We start from the raw sequence: 17372 nt of genomic DNA, 5'->3' as shown, positions 1-17372 counted from the left end.
TTACCTATACAGGGTGATTGGTTCTAAGTGTAAAAGCTTTAAAGTGGTGAACGTATAAGTCATTTATTGCCAATAAAACCGAAAAAGAAAAAAAACCAAATATTCAACACTTGTGTCATCCAAAGGCACTTGTTACAAGTTTATTTCAACGGGTATTTCTATATTTTAGACGAGTCCTATACTCAGTACTATTATATAAGTACCGCGCGAGCATTAACTAACCCGTCCCGCCGCGCGCATACCTAAGGCGCGGTAAAGCGGTTCGGAAGCATAACAGTCGTGCTGTAGTCATGGATTTAAAACCTTATTACTAGTACCTTCGAAAAGATGAATGCTGGGCAAAAAAGTGAAAGCAAAAACTCCTGTGGGTACAAAAGACCCTTTATTCCAATTATTATGTATTTATCGTTAAGACGAGTATATTATAGTTACAAAATAATAAAACAAAAACTAAAATGTACAGCCAAATAGTATACAATGCACTGCAACCTTCTAAAGAGCAAGGGAGTGCTCTCGGTTATTTCCGTGCCGTCGAACATTTATTCATACTTCCGGATTCATGTCCGCGCCGGGGACCTCAATACTACCGGCTTTGCGCGCCAGAAGGTTACGACCGATTATTAATCGCAACTAGCTATAAATAGATCTAGCTAATTGTTATAATATTTAGCAATTCATGTCATGTCAGCTGATAGACGATCACTGCAAGGCAGAAGCCTCACCCAAACATCGCCAGGATGACCGGTCTTGTGCTGCCTGCATCCAGGTACTTCCTGCGACCTTCACTATGTCGTCGATTCACCTAGCTGAAGGTCTACCCGCGGTTCCTATGATTTTAGTAACTAAAGAGCTATATTTACGCAGCCTATCTTTGACGTTTTTAACAACTTAGGCAATGCGTGTCATAAACGTTTATTCCTCAATAAAGATAAGAACCCGCTTTAGGAAAACGCGGCGAAGTGGGGTTTGAGAAAAAAGAGCAGGAGTGCCGCCACTGACAGCAGACTGGTAGAACTGACCGTCTAATATTTCCCTCCGTCTCGGCGTCCGCATGCCTAACGCAAGGTACAGCTGTTTCGGTAACACTATAGTACTAAAGTTTATTGAAAAACCGGTACATACGCTAGCAACTTCAAGGCAATATACATAAGACTGGTTTCTGACTAGATATTTATTTCAAAATCAGGCGAACGCCTTAAAAAATTGCCAATAAACATCATAAATATAAATTTATTGTATTATTTTCTGTTACCTCCTGTGTTTTGGTATATAAATGCGGTTGTTTCTCGTTTATAATAGTTTTTAAAATCACGGGTACGCTGGATTATGGTATAATTTATAAAAAGACTAAAAATATGTATAAATAAACGAAATGCAATTGCATTAAAGCACTAAAATGTTTACTATACCGAGTGAAAAATAAACAGTACGGTCGCGTGCTGTGAGATTTAAAACATTCAGAAGATGACCTTTGAATAAACTATACCCTACAGTAATGTCGCACTTCTCAAAATAGAATTTTATGAGAATACCATAAAGTAGGTTTTTTTTTTTAAAGTCTAAAGTCAAAAGCTGCCATATGCATAGTTAAGGCACGGTATTATAAGAAAGATGTATTATTTATTTTTAATTAGGCACACCGACAATAAAATACATTTTCACACGTTTCATATAACATTGCACAAATTAAAATATGTTTGCTTATTGTAGGCGTACACAACCTTGTCCACAACTATGCTATCTATTAACTAAACGATACTAAATGAATAAATAAAGGAAGAAAATCTTATTTACATAAATTATATATATGTTTGTTATATAGTCCAGTATAGTTGTGCACTATTAAGTATATTAATGAATGTTTTTTTTTTAGTTTCCTTATTGTTTTTAAATATTTTTATATTTATTTAATATCATTAACTTACTTACCTACCTTTAATAATATGTCTGTGCCGCCCAAACGGTTTAGTACAGAATATCTCAAGTATTAAGTTGGGCATTATACTTTGTATAAGTTAGTATAAATAAATAAAAGTATCTCTGGTTTACACATAGAAGAAAGGTTTACGTTTTAAGGTTAAGGATTACGTTTTTAAGGAGTCACTCCGTGGAGCGTTTGCCGAAGTGATCTAAGCGCTTAGCGTCGTTCCAATCCGGTGAAATACTGGTCTGAGCCGAGACTCCTTCGGGAACTTTCGAGCTTCGCTACCTAAAAAAAAATCTTAAGTTGGGCGCCCTGTACGGACGAACCCGCGGAATCTTCAAATATTATTTGAGTAGCAGTGGTAGTGAGATTAAATAAAAAAAATAAGACAACGAAAGTAATGTCAGGAGACAATTGAAAAATATATCGAGAAATAAAAACATATAACCTTTATGGTATAGAAAACGCAAACATTTCGCCTTGTACTTAATTTATTGAAAAAAAAAAATCTTTACTAAACCGAGTGAACGTAACTGTATTTTCCGCTATGGTTTTTATATATTTTGTAAAAATAGTATCACGTCCCTTCTTTTGGCCTTGGCACGAAAAAAAAAAGACTATGCATAGATAAATATGGCGTCGCAATTGTGGGCGAAGGGGATTGAATATATAAAAGTAAGTCGTTTTTATTTAAAAAACTAATTCGTTTATTTACGAATATTATACTATTAGTTATATATATTTAAAATAATAAAAAAATTGTAATAAGTTAGTTTATGAGAACCTGATTACGGTGTTCAGATGACACCTGATGCTGGCAGCTTTAAACCAGTCCTGTAAATTCATGGTGGAAGCCTGTGATATGTCACATCATACAGCCGAAACGAGTATGATGATGATGACTATATAATGGATCTGGTTATCTTTGCGATATTTTTGACATCCAAGTCTTGTTATTCGATGTTTTGAAAATATTTTTGTCCAATTTCTTGCCATTTTCAGCTCATAGTCATTAACACACAACACATTAGTGTATAAACGCTCACGCTTGGAAGCCAATTTACTTGAATAGAAAGTATGTCTCATAATGATCAGACTTTGTATAGCCAGAAGTTTTTCTGTCGTCATTTATTGATTAAATGTAAAATTAAAAAATATTAGCTCTGCGATCGATAAATATTGACAGACGCATGATTAAACGAGCTGTTATAAATACGCGCGAAGTTCATATCGCACCGTCAAACACGCGAAGTTTTAATGGTCATCATAACGAATAAAAAGTTTCTGCTCAATTTTTTTTACTGTTTTATTTTTTCATAAGAACCTTCTAGGCGTGGCTAAGAGAAATATCGTTTATTTTTATATACATATATATTTCATTACTTTATATGTGCAGATATACTATATTATCAACTAAAACAAGCAACAATTAATATCACCAATTGAGTTACATTTCCAGAATGTTTCAAATTCTTATGGTCATTTGGCGTCTAAATTGTCTTTCCTTACGTTAGAGCAGTGTACCACTTCCACCGTTATTGAGGCGCGACAAGCCCATCGTAATCTTACAGCTATTAAGCAAGAAATTGCGTCGCTATGATAGATGAGGCTCTGCGGGTAATCGATCACGGCGCAGCGGATTACAGACGCTTCGACGCGCGGTTGTGGAAAGCGTGTAATGACTGCAGGCAATACTTGTCGCCTTATGACTTACAATAAAGTCATCAAAACTAATCTAAAATAAATCACATCGCAGCTTTAAGACATCTTTAAGATCGTGATTTCATTAAGATTTTTAAGATCATCATTTCAGCTGTAAAAAGTCCACTCTTGACCACGGGCCTTCCCCACAGATTTCAAATAGAACCGATTGGAAGCGGCCTGTATCTAGTGTCCTATGATAACTCTAACCTAATCAGTGCACCCTGTGGATGAAAGTTCTACATTACGCTTGACGGAACGTGGTGTCCACTTCAAAAACTTTAGGCATATAAAATGTTTAGGCCATATGCAACTAGAGGATCACCATCGCAAATTGTCTAATATCAAGTCTGGGCAAATAAAAAAAAAATGAGTTGATATTACCATAATTTTCGAAATAAATACAAAAGAGTTATTATTGATTAAGCTTTTTTCTCTTTTAAATTAAGCCTTAAATATCAATGTTTTTACAACACAGTTCATTTTACACGGTTAAAATAATAAATAGATAAATGAATATAAAACTGAATGATTTTTATAATCATTTATGTGCTTGATTTCGTTGTGAAAATTATTGTAGAATTAACGAATACATATTTAGATGATCATTTTTTAACTAAATTTAATTTTATTTCTTAGAAAAGGTAACGTTATTCTTTAGTTATTTAAGGAGTTATTCTACGAATATACTTTGAGGGTAAACAAGATTAAATAAATTGTTGAAATCATTGAACTAATTTGTTTATGAGTACCGTATGAACTGATGCTGTAGTAGTCTGAGCTTATTGTATACCCATGTAGCTGTAGTTGAAGGAAGCCATTATAAGGGAGTACAATCTGATTATAATTTCTATAAAATTAGGGCTCCTTTGGCATTCTTTAAGCACACGCTCAAGCGGTCACTCTAAATGATTCTAAATATTATCCACTTAATTTCGTTGCGCAACATTTTGTATTTCAAAATCTTCGTTGGGATCGATTCGTAGATAGCGTGTATTACCATCAAGCCGTTATAACTATTTTTTATGAAACCGATAATAGCAGTCGATCGCGCCGTGATTCAAAATCGAAATGCTTAATGCGTTTCGAGGAACCAAAGCGGAACTGCCTTAACTTAAATCCTTTCGCTAAGAGTCCTTGTGTCTCGGAGTAACTTGTCACTTCGGCTAAGCTGAGCTACATTGGCCAATAATCTCCTTATATATAATATACTCTCTAAATGGATACTTCAAGAGAGATAAGTCTGATTTAGTATTAGTTTATGCTAAGTTTCTTGTTTAATTTCTTCCAACAAATAAAACAAAATTTCTAATAAAGGTTGACAATCGCTAGATTATAAGAAACGTCAAGACCATGTCATTTCATGAAATGTTCGCTAAAGTGACCCCTGGTCTCCCATCAGTGGGGCGTGGCCCGAACCGTGGCTGCCGGGAGTTTACTCACTTAGTTACCGTAACAACCTTTTGCTAAGCATCTTCAATGTTCTGCAACTTTAAACTCTGATGTAAATACCACATGGACCAACAGCGCTTATCTGTGGTAAATAAAAACACGAAATATTTTTCAAATCTTTCTTTTCTTTTTTTTAAGTTCGCACTTACAAACGCGTTTTTGTCTTTTAATGGTCTTTATTAAAACTAATTCGACACTTCACAACATTAAATGAATTTATTAGACATTTTATTTAAATATTTTGTTTGTAAAGCGTTACTATCTAGGTAATTGTGTTTTGCGTCACGCATTTTAATTACGACAATGGTTGAATGTCCTGTGTTACTAATTATAATAGACGGGCTTTTCGTTAAAATTATTTTATGTAATAGATTTCAGAAACAACGTTCGAAAATCATTTATACATTTATTTTAATTTTAAATGTTATCATCGCAATATGAAAAAAATTTTTTTTTTCTTTGTACTATATTTTACATAAGGTAATTATACCTATATGTCGTCACTAACTACTTACTCTTTATAGTTCAACTGTGTGAAACGTTTTTTCAATCCTGTTGAAGCCATTTAACTTACGCCTTATTAATACGAAATAGAAATGGTTGTGTTAATTTTTTTTTGCGTAGCGTACGGTCGAAGAATATAAAAGTTCCATTCACTGTTCTGTTCCTTTTTTTTTAAAAAAAAATAACGGTTCTTAAATGCAATATATTAATTTAAAAAAAAATAATGGCGATTTTTTTTACGATACGATTTTATTATGTGCTATCTAAAAATAGGTACAACACTGGTTTGAATGTTTCAATTTCCAGTATATTGACAGAGTACAAAAATGTAGGTTGTGTGTTTATTATTGCTTCTACCTTAGTTTCAATTAATGTGATGACTATCTTGCCTCTCAAGTCATAGATCTTTGTAAAATGTTATTCAAGTTGTTTTATTATTTACATTATAAAAATACCATACATTAAGAGATCTAGAATTAATTTTAAGTAATAGTTGTTACATAATATTTTAAAAGTTGACTTCACAACTACAGTGAGGTGAATATAGTTTTAATTTTTATATTCACAAATAATTTGTATTGTATGTAATGTATGACAATAGGAAAGATAATAGCTGATATAGTGATTAAAATCGTTAGTTTTTAAGACTCCCAGTGAAAGAGACTTTAGATAGCAGCGACATTGATTAAAATGGTTTGTGAACTTTTTGCCATTAAATCATTTTGTAGAAAGTACTACAGTTATTACTATCTCAACCTGTTTATCTTTGTTCTATATTTATATTACTCAATACATAATGGCCTAAAACATTTAAATTTTAACTAAGTTGTAATTTTAAAAAATATGTTAATGCTTTTATTTTAAAACCATTAACACTTAAACTAGATATAAAAATTATTGAATGAGACTATGGATACATAATTAAAATAAATATACAGCAGTTTAACAAAAAAAAATACTCACTTTTTGTAGACTCGACAAAATGAATTATTGATCCTTTTGTCCGAGAGGTGTCTGCGGCGGTCCTCAAACAAATCTTTGATAGCTGTAACACCAAGCACAAACAACACAGGAAGCATTGCCACTTCTTTGCCAAAAGCATTGATGGCCGGTACCCAGTTCAGAAGCACTATGAATATAAAGTACACATTTGCAATTCTGTGGAATTGTTCAAACAAGTTTTTAGGAATAAAAGAGAGAAGAGTGTACTTTGTAGTTCTAATTTTATTGTCACATCTCTGTCCGTTAGGATGGTCCTTTGGAGGAGTCTTCTCAGGAACTAAATGGTTAGGTGTGACACTCAGGTGTCTGTTATCGATAGCAGGTTGTTGGCGACGCATTAACCAGAACACGGCTCGGCGCCACGGGGCGACTACGGAGTCACGGCGAATGGTGTAAATGGAATCAGAACGAGAAGCCTGACGTGAGTGATGTGCGCGGAGAGAGTTGATCCGAGGCTGTGCGCTGACCGGCGCAGGCTCACGGTGTCCGGGAGGTAATATAAAGTCAGTACGGCTACCGGTTCGGCTGTGCCCCGAATTTGGCGCTACACGACCTCCTTCTCCAATTTGACCGTGAGACAACGCACGCTGGTGACCACGCAACGCCGATTTGAGCGGCGGTCGTGATGCAGCGAGATTTCCACTCAACGTCGGTGTCCCGCCATGGCTTACAGACCTCGAATGTCCCTTTACTTTCGGAAATAAGTAAGTTTGTTCCGGTGCCCCCGGCAAACTTGGTACCGTCGAAGGTGTCTCTCCGCTTCCTTCTGTTGACATTTTTATTCATCTGAAGGACAACTGTGTTGATAAACGCTCTCATTTAAGACTAATGTTTTTGACACCCTTTCGAATGTTTTGTTCCGTTATTTGCTCTTTGAGAATGTATCGTAAAATTCGAAGCATATGGTTCCAAATCATCTATTCACTATTTTACACATCACTAACGTTCTTATTTTCGTTAAACAAAAAACATATAGATGAATTTAAACACAAAGAAGGCGGTAAACATTTTTTTGTCACGAAGTTTTGAAAATAAAACAATATTACTGTCACGAAGAGTAGTCGTGAATAGTATGCACAAGACAGAACGAAACTCAAAAACAAGACTGACTGACCGATTGACACTGACAATTTGCCTCTTTGGCAGTCACTTGTAGAGATGCTTGATAACAAAATAATGCAATTAGCAATATAGCAGATAACGCATTGACGTTAACTAAAACGTATTGCGATAATTATCACTTTCAGTTGTTTTTTTTAAAGTGCAGGATTTCTTGAAAAACGCACATTTTCTCTTTTTAAATCATTGCTTTATTTTTTGTAGGTCGTTTTATTGCGCTTTGTATTTGATTACTTCTCTTATTTCAGAAAAAAATTATGAAGTGCTTAAGTGTACAGGGACTTTTTAGTGATTCTGCACGTTCTATTATTTCAATAAATAGCATGCTATAAAGCTATAACTACATAAATAAACGTTTTATTTATATTAAAGCGACAATTATGCCGTTATTCAACAACATTAAATGAGTATATTAATTACGTAAAATCAGAAAAACTTATAATAAAGTATTGAATAGAGCGAAAATTATGTTTTTACTCTATAATCTATTTGGTTCCTAACGTTGGTAGAAATTCGTCGACGTCATCGCAGGCAGACATATTTGTCCAGTGTTCCGACATTTTGACATTTATTCTCCGGTCGCTTGCATATTTCCATTCTTATAGGAATTGAATTGGATCTTTAGCTTCGTCATCATGGATGAAGAATACGACGCAATCGTTTTGGGCACAGGACTCAAAGAATGCATCCTTAGCGGCATGCTTTCTGTATCCGGAAAAAAGGTGTTACACATTGATCGTAACAAGTATTACGGAGGTGAATCTGCATCAATTACTCCGTTAGAAGAATTGTTCGCAAAGTTCAATGCTCCGGCTCCGGATGAAACGTATGGCCGAGGACGCGATTGGAACGTGGATTTGATCCCCAAATTTTTGATGGCGAACGGCCTTTTAGTGAAATTACTTATCCATACGGGCGTAACCCGGTATTTGGAATTTAAATCGGTAGAAGGAAGTTACGTTTATAAAGGTGGAAAAATTTCGAAAGTGCCCGTCGATCAAAAGGAAGCACTAGCATCCGATCTTATGGGTATGTTTGAGAAGAGACGATTCCGTAACTTCCTTGTATATGTGCAAGATTTCCAGGATGATGATGTTAAAACTTGGAAAGACTTCGATCCTAGCACAGCTAATATGCAATCGCTTTATGACAAGTTCGGGCTCGATAAGAACACCCAGGACTTCACCGGGCATGCTTTGGCTCTTTATTTAGATGATAACTACCTTCAACAGCCTGCTATTCAAACTATCCGTCGTATTAAACTTTACTCTGATTCGCTTGCTCGATATGGGAAGTCTCCTTACTTGTATCCAATGTATGGGCTTGGAGAACTGCCGCAAGGGTTCGCACGCCTGTCAGCAATTTACGGCGGAACCTACATGTTGGATAAGCCTATTGATGAGATTGTTCTTGGCGAAGGCGGTAAAGTTGTTGGAGTGCGCTCAGGAAATGAAATAGCGAAATGTAAACAAGTTTATTGTGACCCCAGTTATGTACCTGATAGAGTCCGCAAGAAGGGTAAAGTTATCCGTTGCATATGTCTTTTAGATCATCCTATTGCAAACACTAAAGATGCATTGTCTACACAGATAATTATTCCTCAGAAGCAGGTTGGTAGGAATTCTGATATCTATGTATCATTGGTGTCCTATACTCACCAAGTGGCTGCAAAGGGCTGGTTCATTGCTATGGTGTCTACAACTGTAGAGACTGATGACCCAGAAACTGAGATTAAGCCAGGTGTAGACCTGTTGGGCTCTATAAGGCAGAAGTTTGTGTCTGTATCTGATTACTATGAACCGATTGATGATGGTAGCCAAAGCCAAATCTTCATATCGGAATCCTATGATGCAACCACCCATTTTGAAACTACTTGCTTAGATGTATTAAAGATCTACAAGCGGGGCACCGATGAAGACTTTGACTTCTCTAAAGTGAAGGTGGAGCTTGGAGAAGAGGAGCAGTGAACACATTCATGTATATTTGCTTGTTAATTTTAACCTTTGTTTATATCTGGCTAAAACTAAATTGTTTATTAGGGTTATTGGGTAAACAGCGTAGAGGTTGTATGTATGCAAATCTCCTTTTAAAATCATCCCATTGTGGCAATACTTTTATTTCTACCAAAACTTATTTAAAAAAATATAAGAATGTTATTTATAGGATTTTATTCTTCATTTAAGATTGCTTTTATAATTTAAGATAAACAAGGCATAAAATGATCTGCACAAGTGGTAGATACATCAGAAATGCATTCCATTTTGATACATCAATTGATCCAGTATCCATATCATATTAAATGTCAACATTGAATGCTCACTTTACAACTAAATGTTCTGTGTAAGATCATAAATAAAGTTATGATATAACACTCCATGTTTTTTATTTTTATTGTAGATATCATATTTACATTAAAGTGATAACAAGTCAACTTGGAAAACTTTGTATATTACACTTACATCATATACTTGTTTCTCAAGTTTTGTTGAATTAATTTTTTTTTGAACAAATTCTAATTTCAGGTGTAAATTTTAATAAAATGTTATTTTGTTCCAGAAATAAAACCAAAAATTTGCTCAGTCAATTGTTTATAAAAGAAACATTTACACAATTATTAAATATTTAATGCAATACAGGTAGTCATCCCTACACCCAATGAATATTTTATCACCATTAACAACAGCAGAGGAAAATGATTCATTTGGTAATTGATATTCTGATACCATATATCCATTATCAGAATTTATCACAGACATTTTTCCATTGGTCGACATTACAATTATCAAGTTGTTATCTAAACAGCAAGGCGTAGAATAAACCGGTGCATTCATCTCCGTTCTCCATTGTAAACTTGGTCGAAAGTTTTTCACAGTAATGCTGTAAACACCATTGTCATGACATCCAAATACAAACTGCCATTTTAAAGCTTCCAAATTTCTTACATATAATGAAGAAAAAACATTCCCTTTAGCACCTTGGTAAATCCATACCTGTAATAGGAAATTATTTATGTAAAAATAACCATTTTATTAAGATTTCTGATAGATAAATAATGAACTTAAAATGTTAAGAAAATTTTTAACTGTATTCATATAATTTAAATGTATCAAGATAAGTGGTAACAAAATCAAGTTTAATTTAATGAATAACATTAACATAGGTATGTTTGTTTGAAATTTTATTGAAATGTGTTATAGAATCAATAATAAGGCTAGTGTTATAAATCCAGTAACTCTATGGCCTTAGTGGTTTTTGAACAATGTGACGTCATTTTTTAAATTGATTCCTACCTGGCAAAGAAATATTTGTAATAATTAGTTAATTTTTATTAACAGGGATATTTTTTTTTCGTGGCAAACTGTACCTCAACATAGGCATGCCAATGGCTCTTTCGATAGGCCTTGAGTCCATGGAACGGTTATTTAAAACCCTGGTGGCTCACCAAACTAGTGGAACATTAAATGTTCTAGTCGAAATTGAAGACCAAGTCTAAAAAGGACTAGCCTAAACGATATTTGCGCTCCACCTAAAACCAGGAAAAGCTGTAAATTCCACCAGGGAAATTATAAGTCCAGAAGCTAATGAATTGGACTTATTTTAGTGAGTTGTTATTTCTATGGAAAATAAAATAAAAACTTTTTTATTCTGAATAATTATGAGGCAGTAAATTTAGAATCGCATGTTTTAGAAATCGTAAGTACGAGAATGATTGGTGAGTACTATTTACAAAGATTGTGTCCACGTTACCTTGATGCCTTTCTCAACAGTTCGGCAATGTATTTCGCCGCTCACTTCGGCGAATACGACGTATTTGTCATCGTCGTAGAGCGCCGGCCGAGCAAAAACTGGACTACTCAGTTTACCGCGCCACGCCACTTTTTTTGTCCTTGTGTCTAAACCGGCGCAAACACCGGATAAAGTACCCACCATTATATACCCATTTTTAGCAAGCACCAAATCTGCCGATATTGCCTGACCTGCCACTTGTATCGATTGCTTTACCTCGCCGTTCTGTAAAAGAAACCTGATTTATACATATACATAATTACAGAGATACAGCGTTATGTATAGTTTTAAATCAACAGTAACAGAAATAATAAATAACAGAATAATAATATAGTTAGGTAAAAAGTTTTCGAAATTCGAATTACTATGTACTAAAATTTAATTATTGTTTTCTTATCTGTTCCTGCAGACTTTTTAGAACCAAAAGTTATTGACTTGTAGCATTCCAATAGAAAAAAATTATCTATATAATCAAATAATATATTACGTTTTTAGTACAGGCTTTTCAAGGAGTGAAAACTTATTGGATTGTTAATGATTAAGGATGTGTCCAAAATGTTATTGATCAAATTCTTTACAGGAACGAGATTCTTGTTTTGAATGATATTGCACAAGCAGTAAATTGTAATGATATTGGGATTGTGAAAAGTATAAAGGGAAAGTTGCTAAAAATACTAAAACATTGATTTCCTTTCATTTTGTTTACACAAAAATTACTGATTAGTTGACACTGATTTAATAAAGTATTCAATTGTCAAGTGGCAAAACTTAACTGTGCCATGCATGTGTATTATCACAATATTTTTATATTTCTTACCGTTATGTCTATAGAGCGGACGACACCATCATATGAAGCAATATAGATCATGCCTCTGCAAGATGTGGCTTTGCTCTTTATCATGTATCGAACATTCGTTCTCCACACTTCCTCACAATTCTTAAGAGTGAAACAAATAATAGTTCCGTCATATGAACCGACAACCCCTAAAAAACCCTTTACACCACCATCAAAACAATATATTGAAGCTTCTATACGAGAATTAAGTTTTATTGTTCCTTGTAAATTGCTACTAACTGTATCAATAGTAACGATTTTTCCGGAATGACTTCCCACAGTTACGAACACGTTTCTGAAATCAAAATTTTGATTATAATGTTTTTAAATAATGTTTAACACGTATTAACATACATCAAATAAAAAAAGCAAACTAGTTAAATAAATTATTTGCTTCTTTTATTACAACAGGGCATTCCCGATGAAAAATTAAGTGAGATGATCCATAAATAATAGTGTTGTGTTATATGCTTTATTGCACAATATCCTCATAACACTATATTTCTTACATTACATTCCACGATTTTGAGTACTAATTTACTTTACTTGGCTATTACAGCTTCCTTGAATTAAATAAATTATTGTAAGTGGGCATGATTTAGATGTTATATATTAAATTTCCAGGTTTATTTGCACTTCTGTACCCCGAGCAAATTAATTCTAGAAAGTTTTAAGTCTTCTCATTTATTAATTTAATTTTTTGTACCCTTTCTCCTTTGCCTCTGTTTTCTAAAAAAATCGAAGTAAAATGTTCTTTTATTGGTTAAATACATAACGTCCTTGGAAAAAATTAATGCTTATGTTATTCATAAGCATACTACTAGTCAGTGACTGATATGGAGAATCTTCTTCAATCTTCTTATATAGGATGTCTCTATCACTGCAATGTTATATATATGTATATAACAATATACTGCAATGTTATATACATATATATATGTATATAACATTGCAGTATATATATATATTGAAAATAGCCACACACCTAATGTACTGGGCACTTAAACACCAAATATATACCTTATTATTTTTTGTGTGATTAAACACATTTATAGTCTGATCACTTTAAGAATACTGTAAATCATCGCTGTCACCTAGCCAGAAAGTTAATCATCATTATGGGTGACAAAAAGGCATCAATTTGAATAAGTATCAGTAATTATATACATTTGATACAAAACAGGTGCTTGTTTGAGTAGTTTCATATAACAAGTAGATTGTGTACAAACAAAATAACTTACGGCTTAACAATACATAATGTAGGTGAAGCATCTACACATTTTCCAGTATCATATTTCCAAAATTCTTGAAATTCTACACGAGTCCTATCCAATTCAAACACTTTACTTAAAGTCATTGCAAGTTTTTTAGCTTTTGGTTCAGACCTTTGAAATCTTTTTTTCAATTTACATTCATCATAATTATAATTTTTCTCTATCAATTTTGTTATTTCTTGTACAGTTTTAATGTTTGAAATTAAATGAGGTAGAATAAGATTTCCAAGTTCAGGATATACATGGGATAGCTTATTGCACATTGCTATTGCTAGAAAAGATGTACCACCAATTGATAAGAATGTTTTATTCTTCATTTGTTCAACATTAAGGTTTGTTTTCAGCATTAAAGTAAGTTCTTCTAAGAAAGCTAAAGTAGGAGGTATTGTTGGTGTAACTAAGTCATTTTCAAACATTTTGGATAGAATATGTTTAGATGTTTTGCCATGGGTACTCATTGGTAAATTGTCTACCTTTATAATTTTATCAGGCCAGTATTTTTCATCCAATTTCCCTTTTATAAGTATAGAGAGGTCTTTAGTGCAAATTTTCTCTGAAGAATAATATAAAACTAGAAGAACCAACTTGGGCAACCAAATACAAGAGCATGTCTTCACTTCAGAGCATTCCATAATGCTGTTCTCAATATACTGAAGGTTGACTTTGTGGCCAAACCTTTTTATTGTATCATCCTTACGCCCTCTGTAATAGATGGTACCATTATGAACCTCTCCAAGGTCTCCAGTGTCCACAAATTTCAATGATCGCTCTTCTCCATTTGTGCCTTGTTTATTAAGAACAAAACATTTTCTTGTACTGCTAACTGTAAATTTAAAAGGTTTATAGAAATAGCTTTGTAAATTTGCATTATATCAAGAAAACATTATCATTCTTACCTAATACTATCTGACCAGAATTGTTAGTAGACTTCTCTGTGTTAATATGTACTTGTGTTTCTGAAAGGCAATTGCCTAAAGGAATTTCTCTATCTTTAATGATCTTGTTCAAATCCAACTCTGAGACACAAGCCCAGCAGGACATTTCTGTAACTCCATATAAAGTAAATATCCTGCTCTTGTTGTCCATATGCTTCAATTGCCTCAGCCTTTTAATTCCATTCAATGGTTCTCCACCAAGTGCCAAAATTTTGAGAGAAGAATTAGCACCTAGAATTTCATTTTTTATTTCATTGTCTGAATATTGAAAGAATTTTGAGGGAGTTGTTTGCCAAACTGTTATGAAATAATTTTTGTTTTTGGGAAATAACACATCAGCTCTTTCTGGTGCTATTAAAAGAGATGCACCATTTTTAAATGCTAATAAAATTTCAACCATTGAAGGGTCAAATGTTAGAGGTGTTGAAAAGTATATAATATCTGTCGAGGATATATTAAACAATTTGGTTAAGTCATCTATATTTGGTTGTATACACTGTACTGGAACTTGTATGTGCTTTTTCTTCCCAGTACTGCCAGATGTTGTTGCAATAAATGAATGTTCCCCAAATCTTTTGTTTAGTATATTTTTGTAATTATCTTGTTTATAAAAATTAATAGTGTAATTGAAAATCGAAAATGTTTTATCTGGCTTTTTATCTGATAATTTTTGGACATCTTTGCTGCCATTTTCTGTTATTGAAATGATGATCTTAAATTTAATATCACTAATCTCATTTTCAATGTTTTGGGAAGGATCTATGAACATAAAAGTGTTGCAGCATTTATGAACTCTGAAAATTAAAATAACATTTCATATTAGCTAGATTTGGGGAAAGTTATTATTAATAAAACATAAACTTGTATATTATATTATAACTATTCTTTTAATTTGGTTCATCAATTTACATTTTTTGTTACAATGTTGGTATATTGTTCATCATTCATTATCCCAGTCTTACAAAATATTATACATTGTTATTATTCTTATATGTACATATTTAAGATAAACAAGGTATATTTTCTATCAAATGTTTGTAAACTTTACTTCAGATAATTAGTGAATAAGCAAAGTTAAATTACTTACGCAGCAATGGCACATGGTACTATTACATTTCTGTCTGTCACTAATCCAACAATATCTTTATTGCATTCAAGTTGTAAAAGATTTTGTGAAATATATTCACATACACCAAATAACTCAGAGAATGTATATATGTTATATTCGCCATTATTATACTGGCATACCGCTTTTTTTGAAGGGTTTATTGCACAAGTTTTAACAAAAACATCATAGAATCCACGCCTGGACTTCATTGAAATATGTTGTTACTGCTTTTCTAATCTCAGTAAGAAATTAAGCACTACGTAGTTTTCAATTGTTTGATACACAAATTTATATTCACATAACTACTGCACAATTTTAATTATTGTTAACCGAGGTATGATATTTCAATCATGTTTTGAAAAATATACATAATTTACGTAAACAAATCTATTGATTGACATTTAAAACAAGTTGCAATCATGCAAAATATGCGACAACCTTTTATCTCCAGGTATTACATAAATATTTTTATCGTATAAATAATAATCAATCTTTTAAATAAATCATTTTTTTTTCAATTTTTTTAAATGGTATTTATTAACTTTTTTTAAGAATAAATGAAAAATTTTAAAAACTCATTCCAAGTTGTGACCGTAACTTAACTATTTCCTTTATTTAGTGTTTTTTTTTTAAAGAAAAATATCATAAGGTTTTAGTACTGCAAAATATTTAATATACGCAAAAAGGTTTCAGTAATCTTGGACACAGATTATATCTGAAGTTGTTCAAGCCTCAAATTTTGACAGAATTTATTCAGGTCTAGTGTCATCTACGAGTTCAATGAGAGGTCAATGCTATACACGGTAAAGAAATTACGTCAGGTTATATAAGGAGTATCTTTTAAGTTTAAGAATGATAAATTAATAATGTTTACCAAATAATTCTAACAAAATGATGTGAAATGACTTTTAAAATCAATAGTAATATTATTTTATTAATTAACTTTTTAGAAGTACGTAGGTATATTTATACACTGTTTGAACATATGTATGCTCGCATGGTACATAAAATTTTTGTAATTACTAATTCAAGTTTATTTGTACATATTTAAAACAAATCGATAAAAATACTTTGAGGACTCTTTAATTTTTTTTTATCAAGTAACTTGACAAAATGTTACGTAGAACCTCTGCGGCGGTGTTGACCTAAAACTTATTCGGCAAAAGAACAGCCCCAATCAATTAGGGGCGGTCAGCGTTCCGCCAGAAAACGGGGCAGCGCGCGCGCTGTCCTAGGAAACTCGGAAAACGGAGCCGAGAGGCCGGTTTGTAGTGATGCGACGCGCACAAAAGAAAACTTTAGTAAAAATAACGCCTGTTATACAAATTAGCAAGATTGACTAAAACATTTTATTTAACAAGTAAATAAGTATTAGAGGAATTTTATTTTAAATCTTAAATTAGTTGCATTTAAAGATATCTGTAATAAATCTGAATTTAGTTTTACGTACACGTTAATTGTACGTGTTTTTTTTATTGCGACTGACAAAACTGTTGTAAAACATAGAAATTACTTAGCTGACATATCTTAATTTATTTTTACAATGATTGATATCAACTCGTGATCTGGCGTATTTATTCATTTACTTTGTTTTTTCTTCAACAATACTTCATACAGCTCTTTAAAACTAGTATACACTACAATGAGCTTCTTGGATTTAATTACGTTTTATTTTAACGTGTTACTTTAAGAAAAATATTTGATTACTTAAACATCTGTTATATTAATTGTA

General features: G+C 32.8%; 3 protein-coding genes across 4 annotated transcripts in view; 1 reads left to right on the top strand and 2 right to left on the bottom strand.

Annotated features, from left to right (window-relative positions):
* Positions 1-7683, bottom strand: part of LOC137928574 (phospholipid-transporting ATPase VD) — a 95348-nt gene extending 87665 nt beyond the window's left edge. For both annotated transcript variants that reach the window (XM_068771447.1, XM_068771448.1), the window contains exon 1: positions 6545-7683. In XM_068771447.1, the coding sequence (XP_068627548.1) occupies positions 6545-7359 (815 nt within the window). In that variant the 5' untranslated portion in view covers positions 7360-7683. The remainder of the gene's footprint in view (positions 1-6544) is intronic.
* A 553-nt stretch (positions 7684-8236) lies between these two features.
* Gdi (GDP dissociation inhibitor) lies at positions 8237-10073 on the top strand. The gene has a single exon (XM_068771644.1). It carries the CDS (start codon positions 8338-8340, stop codon positions 9667-9669), a length of 1332 nt encoding a protein of 443 aa, XP_068627745.1. The 5' UTR covers positions 8237-8337; the 3' UTR covers positions 9670-10073.
* A 206-nt stretch (positions 10074-10279) lies between these two features.
* On the bottom strand, positions 10280-15980 carry Aasdh (Aminoadipate-semialdehyde dehydrogenase). Its single transcript, XM_068771652.1, has 6 exons — positions 15620-15980; positions 14494-15326; positions 13565-14420; positions 12306-12618; positions 11450-11713; positions 10280-10692 (listed from the first exon to the last, which is right to left on the bottom strand). The coding sequence occupies exons 1-6, from the start codon at positions 15847-15849 to the stop codon at positions 10306-10308; spliced, it is 2883 nt and encodes a 960-aa protein (XP_068627753.1). The 5' UTR covers positions 15850-15980; the 3' UTR covers positions 10280-10305.
* Between the last annotated feature and the right edge of the window lie 1392 nt (positions 15981-17372).

The sequence above is a fragment of the Battus philenor genome, unplaced genomic scaffold, assembly GCF_028537555.1.
Source record: "Battus philenor isolate CCGP_79_NKW_IND1 unplaced genomic scaffold, ilBatPhil1.0.hap1 SCAF_4, whole genome shotgun sequence".
Lineage (NCBI taxonomy): Eukaryota > Metazoa > Arthropoda > Insecta > Lepidoptera > Papilionidae > Battus > Battus philenor.
This window is presented reverse-complemented; position numbering and strand designations above follow the sequence as displayed.